The sequence below is a fragment of the Nerophis ophidion genome, linkage group LG04 (genome assembly GCF_033978795.1).
Source record: "Nerophis ophidion isolate RoL-2023_Sa linkage group LG04, RoL_Noph_v1.0, whole genome shotgun sequence".
Classification (NCBI taxonomy): Eukaryota; Metazoa; Chordata; class Actinopteri; order Syngnathiformes; family Syngnathidae; genus Nerophis; species Nerophis ophidion.
Genome location: NC_084614.1, coordinates 83,756,733 through 83,777,183, shown reverse-complemented (window position 1 = coordinate 83,777,183; position 20,451 = coordinate 83,756,733). Strand labels below are relative to the sequence as shown.

Sequence of the window (20,451 nt, the reverse complement as noted above, 5' to 3'; positions counted from 1 at the left end):
TAAAGCTCTACTATGCAAAGCGAAAGCCATTTATCAACAACATCCAGAAACGCCGCCAGCTTCTCTGGGCCTGAGATCATCTAAGATGGACTAATGCAAAGTGGAAAAGTGTTCTGTGGTCTGACCAGTCCACATTTCAAATAGTTTTTGGAAATATTCGACATCGTGTCATCCGGACCAAAGGGGAAGCGAACCATCCAGACTGTTATCGACGCAAAGTGTAAAAGCCAGCATGTGTGATGGTATGGGGGTGCATTAGTGCCCAAGGCATGGGTAACTTACACATCTGTGAAGGCACCATTAATGCTGAAAGGTACATACAGGTTTTGGAACAACATATGCTGCCATCTAAGCGCCATCTTTTTCATGGACGCCCCTGCTTATTTCAGCAAGACAATGCCAAGCCACATACAGCACGTGTTACAACAGCGTGGCTTCGTAAAAAACGAGTGCGGGTACTTTCCTGGCCCGCCTGCAGTCCAGACCTGTCTCCCATGGAAAATGTGTGAAGCGTAAAATAGGACAGCGGAGACCCCGGACTGTTGAAGGACTGAAGCTCTACATAAAACAAGAATGGGAAAGAATTCCACTTTCAAAGCTTCAACAATTAGTTTCCTCAGTTCCCAAATGTTTATTGGGTGTTGTTAAAATAAAATATATAAATAAATGGGTTGTACTTGTATAACGCTTTTCTACCGTCAAGGTACTCAAAGCGCTTTGACACTACTTCCACATTTACCCATTCACACACTGATGGAGGGAGCTGCCATGCAAGGCGCCAACCAGCACCCATCAGGAGCAAGGGTGAAGTGTCTTGCTCAGGACACAACGGACGTGACGAGGTTGGTGCTAGGTGGGGATTGAACCAGGGACCCTCGATTTGCGCACGGCCACTCTCCCACTTTGCCACGCCGAAAAGATGATGTAACACAGTGGTGAACATGCCCTTTCCCAACTACTTTGGCACGTGTTGCAGCCATGAAATTCTAAGTTAATTATTATTTGCAAAAAAAAAAATGAAGTTTATGAGTTTGAACATGAAATATGTTGTCTTTGTAGCATATTCAACTGAATATGGCTTGAAAAGGATTTGCAAATCATTGTATTCTGTTTATATTTACATCTAACACCATTTCCCAACTCATATGGAAACGGGGTTTGTACTTTCTTAATAATTTGATTCTTAAAAGCTAATGTGTCACACACACACTAGGTGTGGTGAAATTATTCTCTGCATTTGACCCCCTGGGAGGCGAGGGGAGCAGTGAGCAGCAACAGTGGCCGCGCCCAGGAATCATTTTTGGTAATTGAACCCCGCATTGCAACCCTTGATGCTGAGTGCCTAGCAGGGAGGTAATTGGTCCCATTTTTTTTTTTTAGGTCTTGAACTCACAAAGCGTTTCAGTTTGGCTTTGGCTTTTCAGTCCTGATTTTTTTTTTTCTGTCCCCAGGGGCCACCTCTGTGACGTACAAGTATGAGACACGTTACCGCACAGCAACTGTCATGGAGGAGGACGCCCTGAACAAGCCCACCGCCGCCGGTCAGTCTCGCCATCGCCGAGCTCGTGTCGTGTTTTCAGAGCAAGACTTTTTTAGTGTGTGTGTGTGTGTGTGTGTGTGTGTGTGTCCTTTTTAGAGTCGGACCTGTCCCTGCACACGTTAAGCGAGAGTCCATGCGGTTCTTTGGTGGTCTACGTGATCCCAGGCTCCTCTTTGCTGCTGCCCCAGGTTTTTTTCAAACTCCCACCTCCCTTTGGCGGCGAAAAAAAAAAGTGTCCGTGAACCATGTCTGGTGTCCGCCGTCGGCAGGACGCCGAGGTGTACGTCGGCCGGCGACGCACGGCTCTGCTGCGCGCCGACGCCCAGACCGGGGAGGCGAGGACGCTGGACCAGCTGTTGGCTCGGCTGGAGCCGCGGGTCAAGAAGGTGCTGCGGGTGATGTCGTTCAGTCACGGCGACATCACGGCCGCCCTCAGCGACCGCGTGCGTCTCAGCCCGGGAAGCCGACAGAGCAAAGCGGAAAGCATGAGAGCCTTCAAGTCCAGCCCGGGTTGGTAGAACTTTCAACTTGTATTTCACTCAGGGGGGCCAAGTGATCGTTTTTTTCTTAACACTATGTAATATGTACAATATACACACTGCATGTGTATATATATATATATATACAGTATATATATATATTTTGTAGTAACAGACACTTTCATAACAATATGTAATATGTACAATATACACACTACAAGTATATATATAATGTAGTAACAGACACCTTCATAACAATATGTACAATATACACAATGTGAGTGTATATATGTAATGTAGTAACAAACACCTTCATAACAATATGTAATATGTACATTATAAACACTGCAAGTATATATATAATGTAGTAACAGACACTTTCATAACAAGATGTAATATGTACAATATAGACACTGCAAGTATATATATAATGTAGTAACAGACACTTTCATAACAATATGTAATATGTACAATATACACACTGCAAGTATATATATAATGTAGTAACAGACACTTTCATAACAATATGTAATATGTACAATATACACACTGCAAGTATATATATAATGTAGTAACAGACACCTTCATAACAAGATATAATATGTACTGTACACACACTGCAAGTAAATATATAATGTAGTAACAGACACTTTCATAACAATATGTAATATGTACATTATAAACACTGCAAGTATATATATAATGTAGTAACAGACACTTTCATAACAAGATGTAATATGTACAATATAGACACTGCAAGTATATATATAATGTAGTAACAGACACTTTCATAACAATATGTAATATGTACAATATACACACTGCAAGTAAATATATAATGTAGTAACAGACACTTTCATAACAATATATAATATGTACAATATACACACTGCAAGTATATATATAATGTAGTAACAGACACCTTCATAACAAGATATAATATGTACTGTACACACACTGCAAGTAAATATATAATGTAGTAACAGACACTTTCATAACAATATGTAATATGTACAATATACACACTGCAAGTATATATATAATGTAGTAACAGACACTTTCATAACAATATGTAATATGTACAATATACACACTGCAAGTATATATATAATGTAGTAACAGACACTTTCATAACAATATGTAATATGTACAATATTTACCTGATGTGGGTCATTTTAATCATTTCCAGGACTGATTATTTACACGCATTGATTTCTGTTCCCGTACAAGCGCACTTTTGACCTCCGGCAACAAATGTGTGTTCCTATTTCAGGAATCAAACACGGGTGTGTTTTCTAATCGCGGCAGACTCGGTAACAAACAACAAAGAAGGCTATTTTTGGATAAATCAGGATTTAAATCCTTTTCTTTTTGAAGCTGAATATACTGAGGATGAACTGCTGGTTCTAGAAATGAAGACGTTTTTTTAATGCATTTTTCAAGTGATTTAGAGGTAGCATTGCTTGCCACCACGAACCAGATGATTTTTATACGTTAGAAAACTTTTTGTCTTCTTGTCTCTCATGATGATTGTGAACAATAGGCAAAATTCCAAGTTTAAAGTCTAAGGAGGTTTTGACAATGTGGGCGGGTCGTCATAAATAAAACCGTTAACATACAAACTATTAAACATTAATAACATGTAAACCTTTTTGTGTAATCTCCTCAGGTTATGAAATAACCTTCAGTCTGCTGAATCCTGACCCCAAGTCGCACCGACTGTACTGGGACATAGAGGGCGCCGTGCAGACCTACATCCAACCGCTGCTCTCCAAACTGGCTCCTCTCGCCAACTTTAGCGTGGACTCTCAGGTGGGCGCCAACGCCACACATCAGTGCTACTACTACTTGAAGTGAGTAAAAGTGCTGGCCGTGATAAAGTGTGGTGTTTGCAGACCTTGCACTACACCATGCTGGGCGTCAACGCTCGCTTCGACAGCAGCCGCGCCGTCTACACGCTGAGCGCCGACAGCCTGGCGCACGTCATCAACCCCGTGGAGGCTCGCCTGGGTAACCCCGATTTGTGATTGACATTCAAATCTTGTTTTGAGTTTGTTCTTTACCCTGAATGTTGTTTTAAGGTGGAAGCAAGTGTGTTCTTTACCCCAAATACTGTTTAAATAAGTGTGTTCTTCACCCCAAATTGTATTTTGAGGTTTAAATAAGTGTGTTGTTTACCCCAAATTGTGTTTTAAGGTTTAAATAAGTGTGTTTTTCACCCCGAATTGTATTTTGAGGTTGAAATTGGTGTGTTGTTTACCCCAAATTGTGTTTTAAGGTTTAATTGTGTTCTTTACCCCAAATACTGTTTGAAAAACTGTGTTGTTTACCCCAAATTGTGTTTTAAGGTTTAAATAAGTGTGTTCTTTACCCCAAATACTGTTTGAATAAGTGTGTTCTTCACCCCAAATTGTATTTTGAGGTTGAAATTCGTGTGTTGTTTACCCCAAATTGTGTTTTAAAGTTTAAATAAGTGCGTTGTTTACCCCAAATTGCGTTTTAAGGTTGAAATAAGTGTGTTCTTTACCCCAAATTGTGTTTTAAGGTTTAAATAAGTGTGTTGTTTACCCCAAATTGTGTTTAAAGGTTTAAATAAGTGTGTTGTTTACCTCAAATTGTGTTTTACGGGTTAAATAAGTGTGTTGTTTACCTCAAATTGTGTTTTAAGGTTTAAATAAGTGTGTTGTTTACCCCAAATTGTGTTTAAAGGTTTAAATAAGTGCGTTGTTTACCCCAAATTGTGTTTTAAGGTTGAAATAAGTGTGTTGTTTACTCCAAATACTGTTTGAATAAGTGTGTTATTTACCCCAAATTGTGTTTTAAGGTTGAAATAAGTGTGTTGTTTACCCCAAATTGTGTTTTAAGGTTTAAATAAGTGTGTTGTTTACCCCAAATTGTGTTTTAAGGTTTAAATAAGTGTGTTGTTTACCCCAAATTGTGTTTAAAGGTTTAAATAAGTGTGTTCCTTACCCCAAATACTGTTTGAATAAGTGTTATTTACCCCAAATTGTATTTTAAGGTTTAAATAAGTGCGTTGTTTACCCCAAATTGTGTTTAAAGGTTTAAATAAGTGTGTTTTTCACCCCAAATTGTATTTTGAGGTTGAAATTGGTGTGTTGTTTACCCCAAATTGTGTTTAAAGGTTTAAATAAGTGTGTTGTTTACCCCAAATTGTGTTTTAAGGTTGAAATAAGTGTGTTATTTACCCTAAATTGTGTTTTAAGGTTGAAATAAGTGTGTTGTTTACCCCAAATTGTGTTTTAAGGTTGAAATAAGTGTGTGTTCTTTACCCCAAATTGTGTTTTAAGGTTTAAATAAGTGTGTTCTTTACCCCAAATTGAGTTTTAAGGTTTAAATAAGTGTGTTGTTTACCCCAAATTGTGTTTTAAGGTTTAAATAAGTGTGTTTTTCACCCCGAATTGTATTTTGAGGTTGAAATTGGTGTGTTGTTTACCCCAAATTGTGTTTTAAGGTTTAATTAAGTGTGTTCTTTACCCCAAATACTGTTTGAATAACTGTGTTGTTTACCCCAAATTGTGTTTTAAGGTTTAAATAAGTGTGTTCTTTACCCCAAATACTGTTTGAATAAGTGTGTTGTTTACTCCAAATTGTATTTTGAGGTTGAAATTGGTGTGTTGTTTACCCCAAATTGTGTTTTAAGGTTGAAATTGTTGTGTTGTTTACCCCAAATTGTGTTTTAAGGTTGAAATTGTTGTGTTGTTTACCCCAAATTGCGTTTTAAGGTTGAAATAAGTGTGTTCTTTACCCCAAATTGTGTTTTAAGGTTTAAATAAGTGTGTTCTTTACCCCAAATTGTGTTTTAAGGTTGAAATAAGTGTGTTCTTTACCCCAAATTGCGTTTTAAGGTTGAAATAAGTGTATTGTTTACCTCAAATTGTGTTTAAAGGTTTAAATAAGTGTGTTGTTTACCCCAAATTGTGTTTTAAGGTTTAAATAAGTGTCTTGTTTACCCCAAATTGTGTTTTAAGGTTTAAATAAGTGTGTTGTTTACCCCAAATTGTATTTAAAGGTTTAAATAAGTGTGTTGTTTACCCCAAATTGTGTTTTAAGGTTTAATTAAGTGTGTTCTTTACCCCAAATACTGTTTGAATAACTGTGTTGTTAACCCCAAATTGTGTTTTAAGGTTGAAATTGTTGTGTTGTTTACCCCAAATTGCATTTTAAGGTTGAAATAAGTGTGTTCTTTACCCCAAATTGTGTTTTAAGGTTGAAATAAGTGTGTTCTTTACCCCAAATTGTGTTTTAAGGTTGAAATAAGTGTGTTGTTTACCTCAAATTGTGTTTTAAGGGTTAAATAAGTGTGTTCTTTACCCCAAATTGTGTTTTAAGGGTTAAATAAGTGTGTTCTTTACCCCAAATTGTGTTTTAAGGTTGAAATAAGTGTGTTCTTTACCCCAAATTGCGTTTTAAGGTTGAAATTGGTGTGTTGTTTACCCCAAATTGTGTTTTAAGGTTTAATTGTGTTCTTTACCCCAAATACTGTTTGAAAAACTGTGTTGTTTACCCCAAATTGTGTTTTAAGGTTTAAATAAGTGTGTTCTTTACCCCAAATACTGTTTGAATAAGTGTGTTCTTCACCCCAAATTGTATTTTGAGGTTGAAATTCGTGTGTTGTTTACCCCAAATTGTGTTTTAAAGTTTAAATAAGTGCGTTGTTTACCCCAAATTGCGTTTTAAGGTTGAAATAAGTGTGTTCTTTACCCCAAATTGTGTTTTAAGGTTTAAATAAGTGTGTTGTTTACCCCAAATTGTGTTTAAAGGTTTAAATAAGTGTGTTGTTTACCTCAAATTGTGTTTTACGGGTTAAATAAGTGTGTTGTTTACCTCAAATTGTGTTTTAAGGTTTAAATAAGTGTGTTGTTTACCCCAAATTGTGTTTAAAGGTTTAAATAAGTGCGTTGTTTACCCCAAATTGTGTTTTAAGGTTGAAATAAGTGTGTTGTTTACTCCAAATACTGTTTGAATAAGTGTGTTATTTACCCCAAATTGTGTTTTAAGGTTGAAATAAGTGTGTTGTTTACCCCAAATTGTGTTTTAAGGTTTAAATAAGTGTGTTGTTTACCCCAAATTGTGTTTTAAGGTTTAAATAAGTGTGTTGTTTACCCCAAATTGTGTTTAAAGGTTTAAATAAGTGTGTTCCTTACCCCAAATACTGTTTGAATAAGTGTTATTTACCCCAAATTGTATTTTAAGGTTTAAATAAGTGCGTTGTTTACCCCAAATTGTGTTTAAAGGTTTAAATAAGTGTGTTTTTCACCCCAAATTGTATTTTGAGGTTGAAATTGGTGTGTTGTTTACCCCAAATTGTGTTTAAAGGTTTAAATAAGTGTGTTGTTTACCCCAAATTGTGTTTTAAGGTTGAAATAAGTGTGTTATTTACCCTAAATTGTGTTTTAAGGTTGAAATAAGTGTGTTGTTTACCCCAAATTGTGTTTTAAGGTTGAAATAAGTGTGTGTTCTTTACCCCAAATTGTGTTTTAAGGTTTAAATAAGTGTGTTCTTTACCCCAAATTGAGTTTTAAGGTTTAAATAAGTGTGTTGTTTACCCCAAATTGTGTTTTAAGGTTTAAATAAGTGTGTTTTTCACCCCGAATTGTATTTTGAGGTTGAAATTGGTGTGTTGTTTACCCCAAATTGTGTTTTAAGGTTTAATTAAGTGTGTTCTTTACCCCAAATACTGTTTGAATAACTGTGTTGTTTACCCCAAATTGTGTTTTAAGGTTTAAATAAGTGTGTTCTTTACCCCAAATACTGTTTGAATAAGTGTGTTGTTTACTCCAAATTGTATTTTGAGGTTGAAATTGGTGTGTTGTTTACCCCAAATTGTGTTTTAAGGTTGAAATTGTTGTGTTGTTTACCCCAAATTGTGTTTTAAGGTTGAAATTGTTGTGTTGTTTACCCCAAATTGCGTTTTAAGGTTGAAATAAGTGTGTTCTTTACCCCAAATTGTGTTTTAAGGTTTAAATAAGTGTGTTCTTTACCCCAAATTGTGTTTTAAGGTTGAAATAAGTGTGTTCTTTACCCCAAATTGCGTTTTAAGGTTGAAATAAGTGTATTGTTTACCTCAAATTGTGTTTAAAGGTTTAAATAAGTGTGTTGTTTACCCCAAATTGTGTTTTAAGGTTTAAATAAGTGTCTTGTTTACCCCAAATTGTGTTTTAAGGTTTAAATAAGTGTGTTGTTTACCCCAAATTGTATTTAAAGGTTTAAATAAGTGTGTTGTTTACCCCAAATTGTGTTTTAAGGTTTAATTAAGTGTGTTCTTTACCCCAAATACTGTTTGAATAACTGTGTTGTTAACCCCAAATTGTGTTTTAAGGTTGAAATTGTTGTGTTGTTTACCCCAAATTGCATTTTAAGGTTGAAATAAGTGTGTTCTTTACCCCAAATTGTGTTTTAAGGTTGAAATAAGTGTGTTCTTTACCCCAAATTGTGTTTTAAGGTTGAAATAAGTGTGTTGTTTACCTCAAATTGTGTTTTAAGGGTTAAATAAGTGTGTTCTTTACCCCAAATTGTGTTTTAAGGTTTAAATAAGTGTGTTCTTTACCCCAAATTGTGTTTTAAGGTTGAAATAAGTGTGTTCTTTACCCCAAATTGCGTTTTAAGGTTGAAATAAGTGTGTTGTTTACCTCAAATTGTGTTTAAAGGTTTAAATAAGTGTGTTGTTTACCCCAAATTGTGTTTTAAGGTTTAAATAAGTGTGTTGTTTACCCCAAATTGTGTTTTAAGGTTTAAATAAGTGTGTTGTTTACCCCAAATTGTATTTAAAGGTTTAAATAAGTGTGTTGTTTACCCCAAATTGTGTTTTAAGGTTTAATTAAGTGTGTTCTTTACCCCAAATACTGTTTGAATAACTGTGTTGTTAACCCCAAATTGTGTTTTAAGGTTTAAATAAGTGTGTTGTTTACCCCAAATTGTGTTTTAAGGTTGAAATTGTTGTGTTGTTTACCCCAAATTGCATTTTAAGGTTGAAATAAGTGTGTTCTTTACCCCAAATTGTGTTTTAAGGTTTAAATAAGTGTGTTCTTTACCCCAAATACTGTTTGAATAAGTGTGTTCTTCACCCCAAATACTGTTTGAATAAGTGTGTTCTTCACCCCAAATTGTATTTTGAGGTTTAAATAAGTGTGTTGTTTACCCCAAATTGTGTATTAAGGTTTAAATAAGTGTGTTTTTCACCCCAAATTGTATTTTGAGGTTGAAATTGGTGTGTTGTTTACCCCAAATTGTGTTTTAAGGTTTAATTAAGTGTGTTCTTTACCCCAAATACTGTTTGAATAACTGTGTTGTTTACCCCAAATTGTGTTTTAAGGTTTAAATAAGTGTGTTCTTTACCCCAAATACTGTTTGAATAAGTGTGTTGTTTACCCCAAATTGTATTTTGAGGTTGAAATTGGTGTGTTGTTTACCCCAAATTGTGTTTTAAGGTTGAAATTGTTGTGTTGTTTACCCCAAATTGCATTTTAAGGTTGAAATAAGTGTGTTCTTTACCCCAAATTGCATTTTAAGGTTGAAATAAGTGTGTTCTTTACCCCAAATTGTGTTTTAAGGTTTAAATAAGTGTGTTTTTCACCCCAAATTGTATTTTGAGGTTGAAATTGGTGTGTTGTTTACCCCAAATTGTGTTTTGAGGTTTAATTAAGTGTGTTCTTTACCCCAAATACTGTTTGAATAACTGTGTTGTTTACCCCAAATTGTGTTTTAAGGTTTAAATAAGTGTGTTCTTTACCCCAAATACTGTTTGAATAAGTGTGTTGTTTACCCCAAATTGTATTTTGAGGTTGAAATTGGTGTGTTGTTTACCCCAAATTGTGTTTTAAGGTTGAAATTGTTGTGTTGTTTACCCCAAATTGCGTTTTAAGGTTGAAATAAGTGTGTTCTTTACCCCAAATTGTGTTTTAAGGTTTAAATAAGTGTGTTCTTTACCCCAAATTGTGTTTTAAGGTTGAAATAAGTGTGTTCTTTACCCCAAATTGCGTTTTAAGGTTGAAATTGTTGTGTTGTTTACCCCAAATTGTGTTTTAAGGGTTAAATAAGTGTGTTGTTTACCTCAAATTGTGTTTTAAGGTTGAAATAAGTGTGTTCTTTACCCCAAATTGTGTTTTAAGGTTGAAATAAGTGTGTTCTTTACCTCAAATTGTGTTTTAAGGTTTAAACAAGTGTGTTCTTTACCCCAAATACTGTTTGAATAAGTGTGTTATTTACCCCAAATTGTATTTAAAGGTTTAAATATGTTTGTTCTTTATCCCGAAATCTGTTTTAAGGTTTAAATAAGTGTGTTGTTTATCCCAAATTCGGTTTTAACTCTTGAAATATGTGTGTTTTTTACCCCAAATTCTGTTTGAACTGTTGAAATATGTGTGTTCTTTATCCCAAATTCTATTGTGTTGTTCAAATAAGTGTGTTTTTACCTTGAATGTTGTTTTAAGGTTGAAATAAGTGTGTTCTTTACCCCAAATTATGTTTTAAGGTTGAAATAAGTGTGTTCTTTACCCCAAATAGTTTTTTAAGTTTAAAATAATTGTGTTCTTTACCCAAAATTCCATTTTAAGCTTTAAATAAGTGTGTTCTTTACCCCAAATATTGTTTTAAGTTTGAAATAAGTGTGTTCTTCACCCAAATTCTGTTTTAAGGTTTAAATAAGTGTTTTTACCCTAAATTCTGTTTTAACTGTTGAAGAAAGTGTGTTATTTATCCCAAATTCTGTTGTATTATTCAAATAAGTGTGTTTTTACCCTGAATGTTGTTTTAAGGTTGAAATAAGTGTGTTCTTTACCCCAAATACTGTTTTAAAGTTAAAGTAAGTGTTCTTTAACCCAAATGTTCTTTTAAGGTTTAAATAAGGGTTATTTCCCGTGAATGTTTTTTTCAAGGTTTAAATAAGTGTGTTATATACCCCAAATGTTGTTTTAAGGTTTTAATAAGTGTGTTCTTTACCCCAAAATCTGTTTTAAGGTTTAAGTAAGTGGGTTATGTACCCCAAATGTTGTTTTAAAGTTTAAATAAGTGTGTTCTTTACCCCAAATGTTGTTTTAAGGTTTAAATAAGTGTGTTATTTACCCCAAATTCTGTTTTAATGTTTTAATAAGTGTGTTCTTTACCCCAAAATATGTTTTAAGGTTTAAGTAAGTGGGTTATGTACCCCAAATGTTGTTTTAAAGTTTAAATAAGTGTGTTCTTTACCCCAAAATCTGTTTTAAGTTTGAAAAAAGTGTTCTTTACCCTAAATGTTGTTTTAAGGTTGAAATAAGTGTGTTCTTTACCCCAAATTCTGTTTTAAAGTTAAAGTAAGTGTTCTTTACCCCAAATGTTCTTTTAAGGTTTAAATAAGTGTTATTTCCCGTGAATGTTTTTTTCAAGGTTTAAATAAGTGTGTTATATACCCCAAATGTTGTTTTAAGGTTTAAACAAGTGTGTTACATACCCCAAATTCTGTTTTAATGTTTTAATAAGTGTGTTCTTTACCCCAAAATCTGTTTTAAGGTTTAAATAAGTGTGTTATGTACCCCAAATTCTGTTCTAATGTTTTAATAAGTGTGTTCTTTACCCCAAAATATGTTTTAAGGTTTAAGTAAGTGGGTTATTTACCCTGAATGTTGTTTTAAAGTTTAAATAAGTGTGTTCTTTACCCCAAAATCTGTTTTAAGTTTGAAAAAAGTGTTCTTTACCCTGAATGTTGTTTTAAGCTTTAAATAAGTGTTCTTTACTCCTTTCCCAGGTTCCAATGCTGCGTCTTCCAATCCGGTGCTGAACTTCCTGCTCTACGTGCCCGACGCCCAACATTCGCCGCTTCACATCCTCGACCGCAAGAAAAGCAAAGTGGCGTCCAATGCCTTCCACTCGCCACGCTGGGGAGGAATCATGGTGAGGCAGTTCTTGTCCTTTTCTGGCATCTCCCCGGTCCCGTTTTGTTTGTCACGTGCACTGCAACAACGGAGTCGCTCGACAAGTCTCCGTCAGCAACACTCGGAGCCTGGGCTCATCAAAGGAGCGCCACGAGTTTCATGTTCCGTCATTCAGTTAAATAATAAGAGATGGATGGACATGAAGACGACAGGAAAGATGGCTCTTCCAAAAATGCTGACTTTGTGTAATTATCTTGACAAATAGGAGAGGATTATATAAGTCAGTGCTTCTCAAATATTTTCTGTTAGGAAGAAGAAAATATTTTGCGCCTCCACTACTCTCCACCATGACTAAAAATAATATATTTTCTCGATAAATTTGTTATGTAAAATACCTCTGCATAACTTTGTAAGCTTATCACCTCGTATGTGTGTAACAATCATAGCTACTTTAACTTTATCAAGAATAAAGGAAACAACGCGTCCCTCCATCGTGGTTACAGTGAAACTCATCGTATTCTGCTACAGCGGGAAAAAAACACAGTTTGAGAAAGACTGATATAAGTAAAGAAGAGCAGGCAGCAGCTCACACATTCTCATACTTTCTGTAACATCAATCAATGTTTATATATGTAGCCCTAAATCACAAGTGTCTCAAAGGACTGCATAAGCCTCAACATCTCTTTTCAGAGCCCACAAAAGGGCAAGGAAAAACTCACAACCCAGTGGAATGTGAATGACTATGAGAAACCTTGGAGAGGACCGCAAAAAAAATGCAATGGACGTCGAGTGGGTCTAGCAAGATAATACGAAAGTCCACTCCATAGTGGATCTAACATACTAGTGAGAGTCCAGTCCATAGTAGATCTAACATAATAGTGAGAGTCCAGTCCGTAGTGGATCTAACATAATAGTGAGAGTCCAGTCCATAGTGGATCTAACATAATAGTGAGAGTCCAGTCCATAGTGGATCTAACATAATAGTGAGAGTCCAGTCCATAGTGGATCTAACATAATAGTGAGAGTCCAGTCCATAGTGGATCTAACATAATAGTGAGAGTCCAGTCCATAGTGGATCTAACATAATAGTATGAGAGTCCAGTCCATAGTGGATCTAACATAATAGTGAGAGTCCAGTCCATAGTGGATCTAACATAATAGTTTGAGAGTCCAGTCCATAGTGGATCTAACATAATAGTGTGAGAGTCCAGTCCATAGTGGATCTAACATAATAGTGAGAGTCCAGTCCATAGTGGATCTAACATAATAGTGTGAGAGTCCAGTCCATAGTGGATCTAACATAATCGTGAGAGTCCAGTCCATAGTGGACCTAACATAATAGCGAGAGTCCAGTCCATAGTGGATCTAACATAATAGTGTGAGAGTCCAGTCAGTCCGTAGTGGAGACACCAGGAGATCATCTTGAGTGGCGACAAGTCCGCAGCACAGAGACAAAGAAAAAGAGAAGGCAGATCAACTGCTCTACAAGGGGGAGCCTATTTAAAGGCCAGCAACACCATGAAGACAATGGTGCACTGTTAACTGGAACGAAGAAGAGCGGGATGTAGATGTCCTCACAGAAACACTGCAGTTTTGTCACGGCGCCAATCGGTACCGTATCGGCTGGAAGTGAATGATATTTATATAGCGCTTTTCTCTAGTGACTCAAAGCACTTTACATAGTGAAACCCAATATCTAAGTTACATTTAAACCAGTGTGGGTGGCACTGGGAGCAGGTGGGTAAAGTGTCTTGCCCAAGGACACGACGGCAGTGACTAGGATGGCGGAAGCGGGAATCGAACCTGCAACCCTCAAGTTGCTGGCACGGCCACTCTACCAACCGAGCTATGCCGCTGGAATGTGAAGTGTGCCCATGAGTCGTGAAAGATGTCTGTGTCGGCAGGTTTACAACGTGGACAACAAGACGACTCTTCCTGTGGACGTGGACATCAACATGGCCGACGTCATGGGCGTCTTCCTCGCACAGCATCTCTTTTCAGAGCCCACAAAAGGGCAAGGAAAAACTCACAACCCAGTGGAATGTGAATGACTGTGAGAAACCTTGGAGAGGACCGCAAATGTGGGTGACCCCCCCCCCCAAAAAAATGCAATGGACGTCGAGTGGGTCTAGCAAGATAATACGAAAGTCCAGTCCATAGTGGATCCAACATAATAGTGAGAGTCCAGTCCATAGTGGATCTAACATAATAGTGAGAGTCCAGTCCATAGTGGATCTAACATAATAGTGAGAGTCCAGTCCATAGTGGATCTAACATAATATTGTGAGAGTCCAGTCCATAGTGGATCCAACATAATAGTGAGAGTCCAGTCCATAGTGGACCTAACATAATAGCGAGAGTCCAGTCCATTGTGGATCTAACATAATAGTGAGAGTCCAGTCCATAGTGGATCCAACATAATAGTGAGAGTCCAGTCCATTGTGGATCTAACATGATAGTGAGAGTACAGTCCATAATGGATCTAACATAATAGTTAGAGTCCAGTCCATAGTGGATCTAACATAATAGTGTGAGAGTCCAGTCAGTCCGTAGTGGAGACACCAGGAGATCATCTTGAGTGGCGACAAGTCCGCAGCACAGAGACAAAGAAAAAGAGAAGGCAGATCAACTGCTCTACAAGGGGAAGTCTATTTAAAGGCTAGCAACACCATGAAGACAACGGTGCACTGTTAACTGGAACGAAGAAGAGCGGGATGTAGATGTCCTTCTCACAGAAACACTGCAGTTTTGTCACGGCGGCAATCGGCACCGTATCGGCTGGAATGTGAAGTGTGCCCATGAGTCGTGAAAGGTGTCTGTGTCGGCAGGTTTACAACGTGGACAACAAGACGACACTTCCTGTGGACGTGGACATCAACATGGCCGACGTCATGGGTGTCTTCCTCGCACAGCTCCGGTAACCCGCGTCCCGTCCCGCCCGGTCGGGACGTCCCATTAACGTCCCCCACGCCGTCTCGCCCCCCCCCCTCCCTACAGGCTGCTGCTGGGCGTGCAGCCCTTGGCGCCTCCCCCCGGCGTCCTGGTGTCCCCCCCCGGCCCGTGGGGCCTGGCCGACTGGGAGCTGGACCGCCTCATGTGGAGCCGCAGCGTGGAGAACGTTGCCACGGCGACCACCGCCATCACCTCGCTGGCGCAGCTGCTGGACCAGATCGGCAACATCGTCATCAACGACAACATCGCCCAGCAGGTGAGGGATGCGGGGGTGCGGGGGGGATACGAAGATATCGGCTAACACGGCGGCGCCGCAGGTGTCCAACGCCGTCACGTCGCTGCAGCTGGCGGTGGCCGAGATGGAGGCGGGCAACCTGGTCTTCGCCCTGCAGTACAGCAAGGAGGCCATCTTGGCGTCGGAGAGGGCTTTCTTCGACCCGTCGCTGCTGCACCTCCTCTACTTCCCCGACGACCAGAAGTTCGCCATCTACATCCCGCTCTTCCTGCCCGTCTGCGTCCCCATCCTGCTGTCGCTGGTCAACGTCCTGGCCGAGGTAAGACAGGCGCGTCGGGACAAGCGGGACAAGAAAGACTGACTGGAGAAATGATCGGATTGAAACATGTTGAGGGTTTTTATTTTAATCCCGAAAAACAACCGCCTTGAGTTTGATTTCAAGTAGTCAGAAATGATCATCACTTTCTAAATAGCTTTTTCAACATAAAAAATGAAATAAAATACATTATTTCATTAAAGCCCGAAATAATTATTTAAACATACATCATGTTTTCATAAAAACTCTTTAAATAATACAAAAACATCATTTTAATAAACCCCCAAAAATTGATTGGAATAATAAAGACAAAGCAACATTTATCATTTTACTAAAATAACATTTTATTAAAACCCTAAACAATGATTTAAATAATAAAACATCATTTTTTTAAACCCCTAAATAATTATCTGACAAATAAAGACAAAGTAACATTTATAAATTCACAAATAACATTTTATTAGAATCCTAAATAATGATTTAAATAATAAGACATGTTTTTTCAGACCCCTAAATAATTTTTTTTAATAAAACAAAGCAACAGCGTCCATAATTTTACTAAAATACATGATTTCTTGAACCTCAAAATAATTATTAAAAAAACATGCAGCATGTTCGTATAAAACCCCTAAAGAATGCTTGAAATAATACAAAAACAACATCATTTTAATAAACCCCTGTATAATTATTTAAATGATAAAGACAAAAAATTTATAATTTTACAAAGATAACATTTTATTAAAACCCTAAACAATGATTTAAATAATAAAACAACATTTTTTTAAACCCCTAAATAATTATCTGACAAATAAAGACAAAGTAACATTTATAAATTCACAAATAACATTTTATTAGAACCCTAAATAATGATTTAAATAATAAGACATGTTTTTTCAGACCCCTAAATAATTTTTTTTAATAAAACAAAGCAACAGCGTCCATAATTTTACTAAAATACATGATTTCTTGAACCTCAAAATAATTATTTAAAAAAACATGCAGCATGTTCGTATAAAACCCCTAAAGAATGCTTTAAATAATACAAAAACAACATAATTTTAATAAAAACCCTAAATTATTTAATTAATAAAGACAGAACAACAACATTTATAATTTTACTAAAATAACATTTTATTAAAACCCTAAACAATAATTTAAATAATAAAACAATTGAATTAAATCCCTAAAAAATTGTTAAAATAATAAAAACAAAGCAACATCACTTTCCTAAAATAAAATACATTATTTCATTCAACCCCTAAAGTATTATTTAAAAAAAACATGCATCATGTTTTTTATAAAACCCCTAAAGAATGCTTTAAATAATACAAAAACAACATAATTTTAATGAACCCCTGTATAATTATTTAAATGATAAAGACAAAACATTTATAATTTTACAAAGATAATTTTTTATTAAAACCCTAAACAATGATTTAAATAATAAAACAACATAATTTTTTTAAACCCCTAAATAATTATCTGACAAATAAAGACAAAGTAACATTTATACATTTACAAATAACATTTTATTAAAACCCTAAACAATGATTTAAATAATAAAACGTCATTTTTTGAACCCCTAAATAATTGTTTACAAAAACAAAGCAACAGCATCCATAAGTGTACTAAAATAATATTCATGATTTCATGAACCTGTAAAGAATTATTTAAAAAAAATGAATCATGTTTTTATAAAACCCCTAAAGAATGCTTTAAATAATACAAAAAGAACATAATTTTAATAAAACCCTAAATTATTTAATTAATAAAGACAAAGCAACAACATATATAATTTTACTAAAATTCAATTTTATTAATTTAAGATTATTAAAATGATTAAAAAAAACATAATTGTATTAAACCCCTAATTATTTGAATAAAAAACATAGCAACATCATACATAATTTTACTAAAATAAAATACAGTATTTTATTAAATACCTATTTATTAAACCCCTAAACAATTAAAAAAAAACATGCATCATGTTTTATAGAACCCCTAAAAAATGCTTTAAATAATACAAAAACATAATTTTAATGAACCCCTAAATAACTATTTAAATAAAAAGTGATAAACACAAAAAATTTCCAATTTTACAAAAATAAAATTGTATTAAAACCCTAAATTATTTAAATAATAAAAACAATTCAATTAAACCACTACATAAATAATTAAATAAAATAACGGAGCAACATCATTCATAATTTTACTAAAATAAAATGCATAATTTCATGAAACCCTGAAAGATTTATTGAAAAAAACATACATCATGTTTTTATAAAACCCCTAAAGAATGCTTTAAATTATACAAAAACAACATAATTTTAATACAAACCCTAAATTATTTAATTAATAAAGACAGAACAACAACATTTATAATTGTACTAAAATAACATTTTATTAAAACCCTAAACAATAATTTAAATAATAAAACAATTGAATTAAATCCCTAAAAAATTGTTAAAATAATAAAAACAAAGCAACATCATTTTCCTAAAATAAAATACATTATTTCATTTAACCCCTAAAGTATTATTTAAAAAAACATGCATCATGTGTTTTATAAAACCCCTAAAGAATGCTTTAAATAATACAAAAACAACATAATTTTAATAAAACCCTAAATTATTTAATTAATGAAGACAAAGCAACAACATATATAATTTTACTAAAATTCAACTTTATTAATTTAAAATTATTAAAATAATACAAAAAACATAATTGTATTAAACCCCTAATTATTTGAATAAAAAACATAGCAACATCATACATAATTTTACTAAAATAAAATACAGTATTTTATTAAATCCCTAAACAATTTAAAAAAACATGCATCATGTTTTATAGAACCCCTAAAAAATGCTTTAAATAATACAAAAACATAATTTTAATGAACCCCTAAATAATTACTTAAATAAAGACAGTGATAAACACAAATGATTTACAATTTTACAAAAATAAAATTGTATTAAAACCCTAAATTATTTAAATAATAAAAACAATTCAATTAAACCACTACATAAATAATTAAATTAAATAACTGAGCAACATCATTCACAATTTTACTAAAATAAAATACATAATTTCATGAAACTCTGAAAGATTTATTGAAAAAAAACATACATCATGTTTTTATAAAACCGCTAAAGAATGCTTTAAATTGTACAAAAACAACATAATTTTAATACAAACCCTAAATTATTTAATTAATAAAGACAAAGCAACAACATTTATAATTTTACTAAAATAACATTTTATTAAAACCCTAAACAATAATTTAAACAATAAAACAATTTAATTAAATCCCTAAAAAATTGTTAAAATAATAAAAACAAAGCAACATCACTTTCCTAAAATAAAATACATTATTTCATTTAACCCCTAAAGTATTATTTAAAAAAACATGCATCATGTTTTTTATAAAACTCCTAAAGAATGCTTTAAATAATACAAAAACAACATAATTTTAATAAAACCCTAAATTATTTAATTAATAAAGACAAAGCAACAACATATATAATTTTAATAAAATTCAATTTTATTAATTTAAGATTATTAAAATGATTTAAAAAAAACATAATTGTATTAAACCCCTAATTATTTGAATAAAAAAACATAGCAACATCATACATAATTTTACTAAAATAAAATACAGTATTTTATTAAACCCCTAAACAATTTAAAAAAAACATGCATCATGTTTTATAGAACCCCTAAAAAATACTTTAAATAATACAAAAATTATTTAAATAAAAAGTGATAAACACAAAAAATGTAAAATTTTACAAAAAGAAAATTTTATTAAAACCCTAAATTATTTAAATAATAAAAACAATTCAATTAAACCACTAAATAAATGATTAAATTAAATAACTGAGCAACATCATTCATAATTTTACTAAAATAAAATACATAATTTCATGAAACTCTGAAAGATTTATTGAAAAAAAACATACATCATGTTTTTATAAAACCCCTAAAAAATGCTTTAAATTATACAAAAACAACATAATTTTAATACAAACCCTAAATTATTTAATTAATAAAGACAAAGCAACAACATTTATAATTTTACAAAATAACATTTTATTAAAACCCTAAACAATAATTTAAATAATAAAATGTTTTAATTAAATCCTTAAAAAATTGTTAAAATAATAAAAACAAAGCAACATCATTTTCATTTAACCCCTAAAGTATTATTTATAAAAAACATGCATCATGTTTTGTATAAAACCCCTAAAGAATGCTTTAAATTATACATCACTTACTAAATAAGTTTTCATTCGACGCTCTTTTAATCCGATATAGTAATGTTGCGTGAGGCTGAGCCAATCAGTGGCCACGATGCTGAACAGTGCACTCTCTATTCCGTAGTACTGATTGTTTTTTTGGGGAGATTTAGTCCTATTTAGGATTGAAAACGCCTCTGGTTTTCGGACCCAAAAATTGTAAAATAAGCTTTGAAAAGAATATTCCCTAAAAAATCTGCAACGTTGAAGCGGAACGTGGCGAGGGACGTGGCGAGGGACGTGGCGAGGGACGTGGCGAGGGACGTGGCGAGGGACGTGGCGAGGGACGTGGCGAGGGACGACTGTACGGACTTTTTGTTGGACCGTGAGGAAACTGAAGGATTTCTAAATAATGAAAGTCTACTGTGATTGTTAACCACAGGAACTTGAATGGTTGTGTTTTTATATTTCAATTCATAAGTTATTGACTAATAAAAGAAATACAAAATAATTTGACATTGTACTTTTTGATAAACAACAACATACATTTTTTATGAAAACCCTGAATAAGTAAGTAGTACAAAAACATACAACAACAGCATACATCATTTGATTAAACCCCTAAAGAACTTAAAATAATTCAAACATAATTTCATGAACCCCCCAAAAGAATGCATTAAATAACACAAAAACTTAATTTTAATAAACCCCTAAATAATTATTTGAATAATAAAGACAAAGCAGCATTTATAATTTTACAAATAACATTTTGTTAATAGCTTAAACAATTATTTGAATAATAAAACGTCATTTTTTCAAACCCCTAAG

General features: G+C 33.9%; 1 protein-coding gene across 1 annotated transcript in view; it reads left to right on the top strand.

The window, feature by feature from the left end:
- pigs (phosphatidylinositol glycan anchor biosynthesis, class S) overlaps positions 1–20,134 on the top strand; it is a 38,639-nt gene extending 18,505 nt beyond the window's left edge. Inside the window, exons 4-12 of the mRNA XM_061899393.1 lie at positions 1,452–1,541; positions 1,637–1,728; positions 1,810–2,050; positions 3,689–3,831; positions 3,915–4,029; positions 11,759–11,904; positions 14,714–14,802; positions 14,883–15,093; positions 15,155–20,134. Of these exons, the coding sequence (XP_061755377.1) occupies positions 1,452–1,541; positions 1,637–1,728; positions 1,810–2,050; positions 3,689–3,831; positions 3,915–4,029; positions 11,759–11,904; positions 14,714–14,802; positions 14,883–15,093; positions 15,155–15,433 (1,406 nt within the window). The 3' untranslated portion in view covers positions 15,434–20,134. The remainder of the gene's footprint in view (positions 1–1,451; positions 1,542–1,636; positions 1,729–1,809; positions 2,051–3,688; positions 3,832–3,914; positions 4,030–11,758; positions 11,905–14,713; positions 14,803–14,882; positions 15,094–15,154) is intronic.
- The last annotated feature ends 317 nt before the right edge of the window (positions 20,135–20,451 follow it).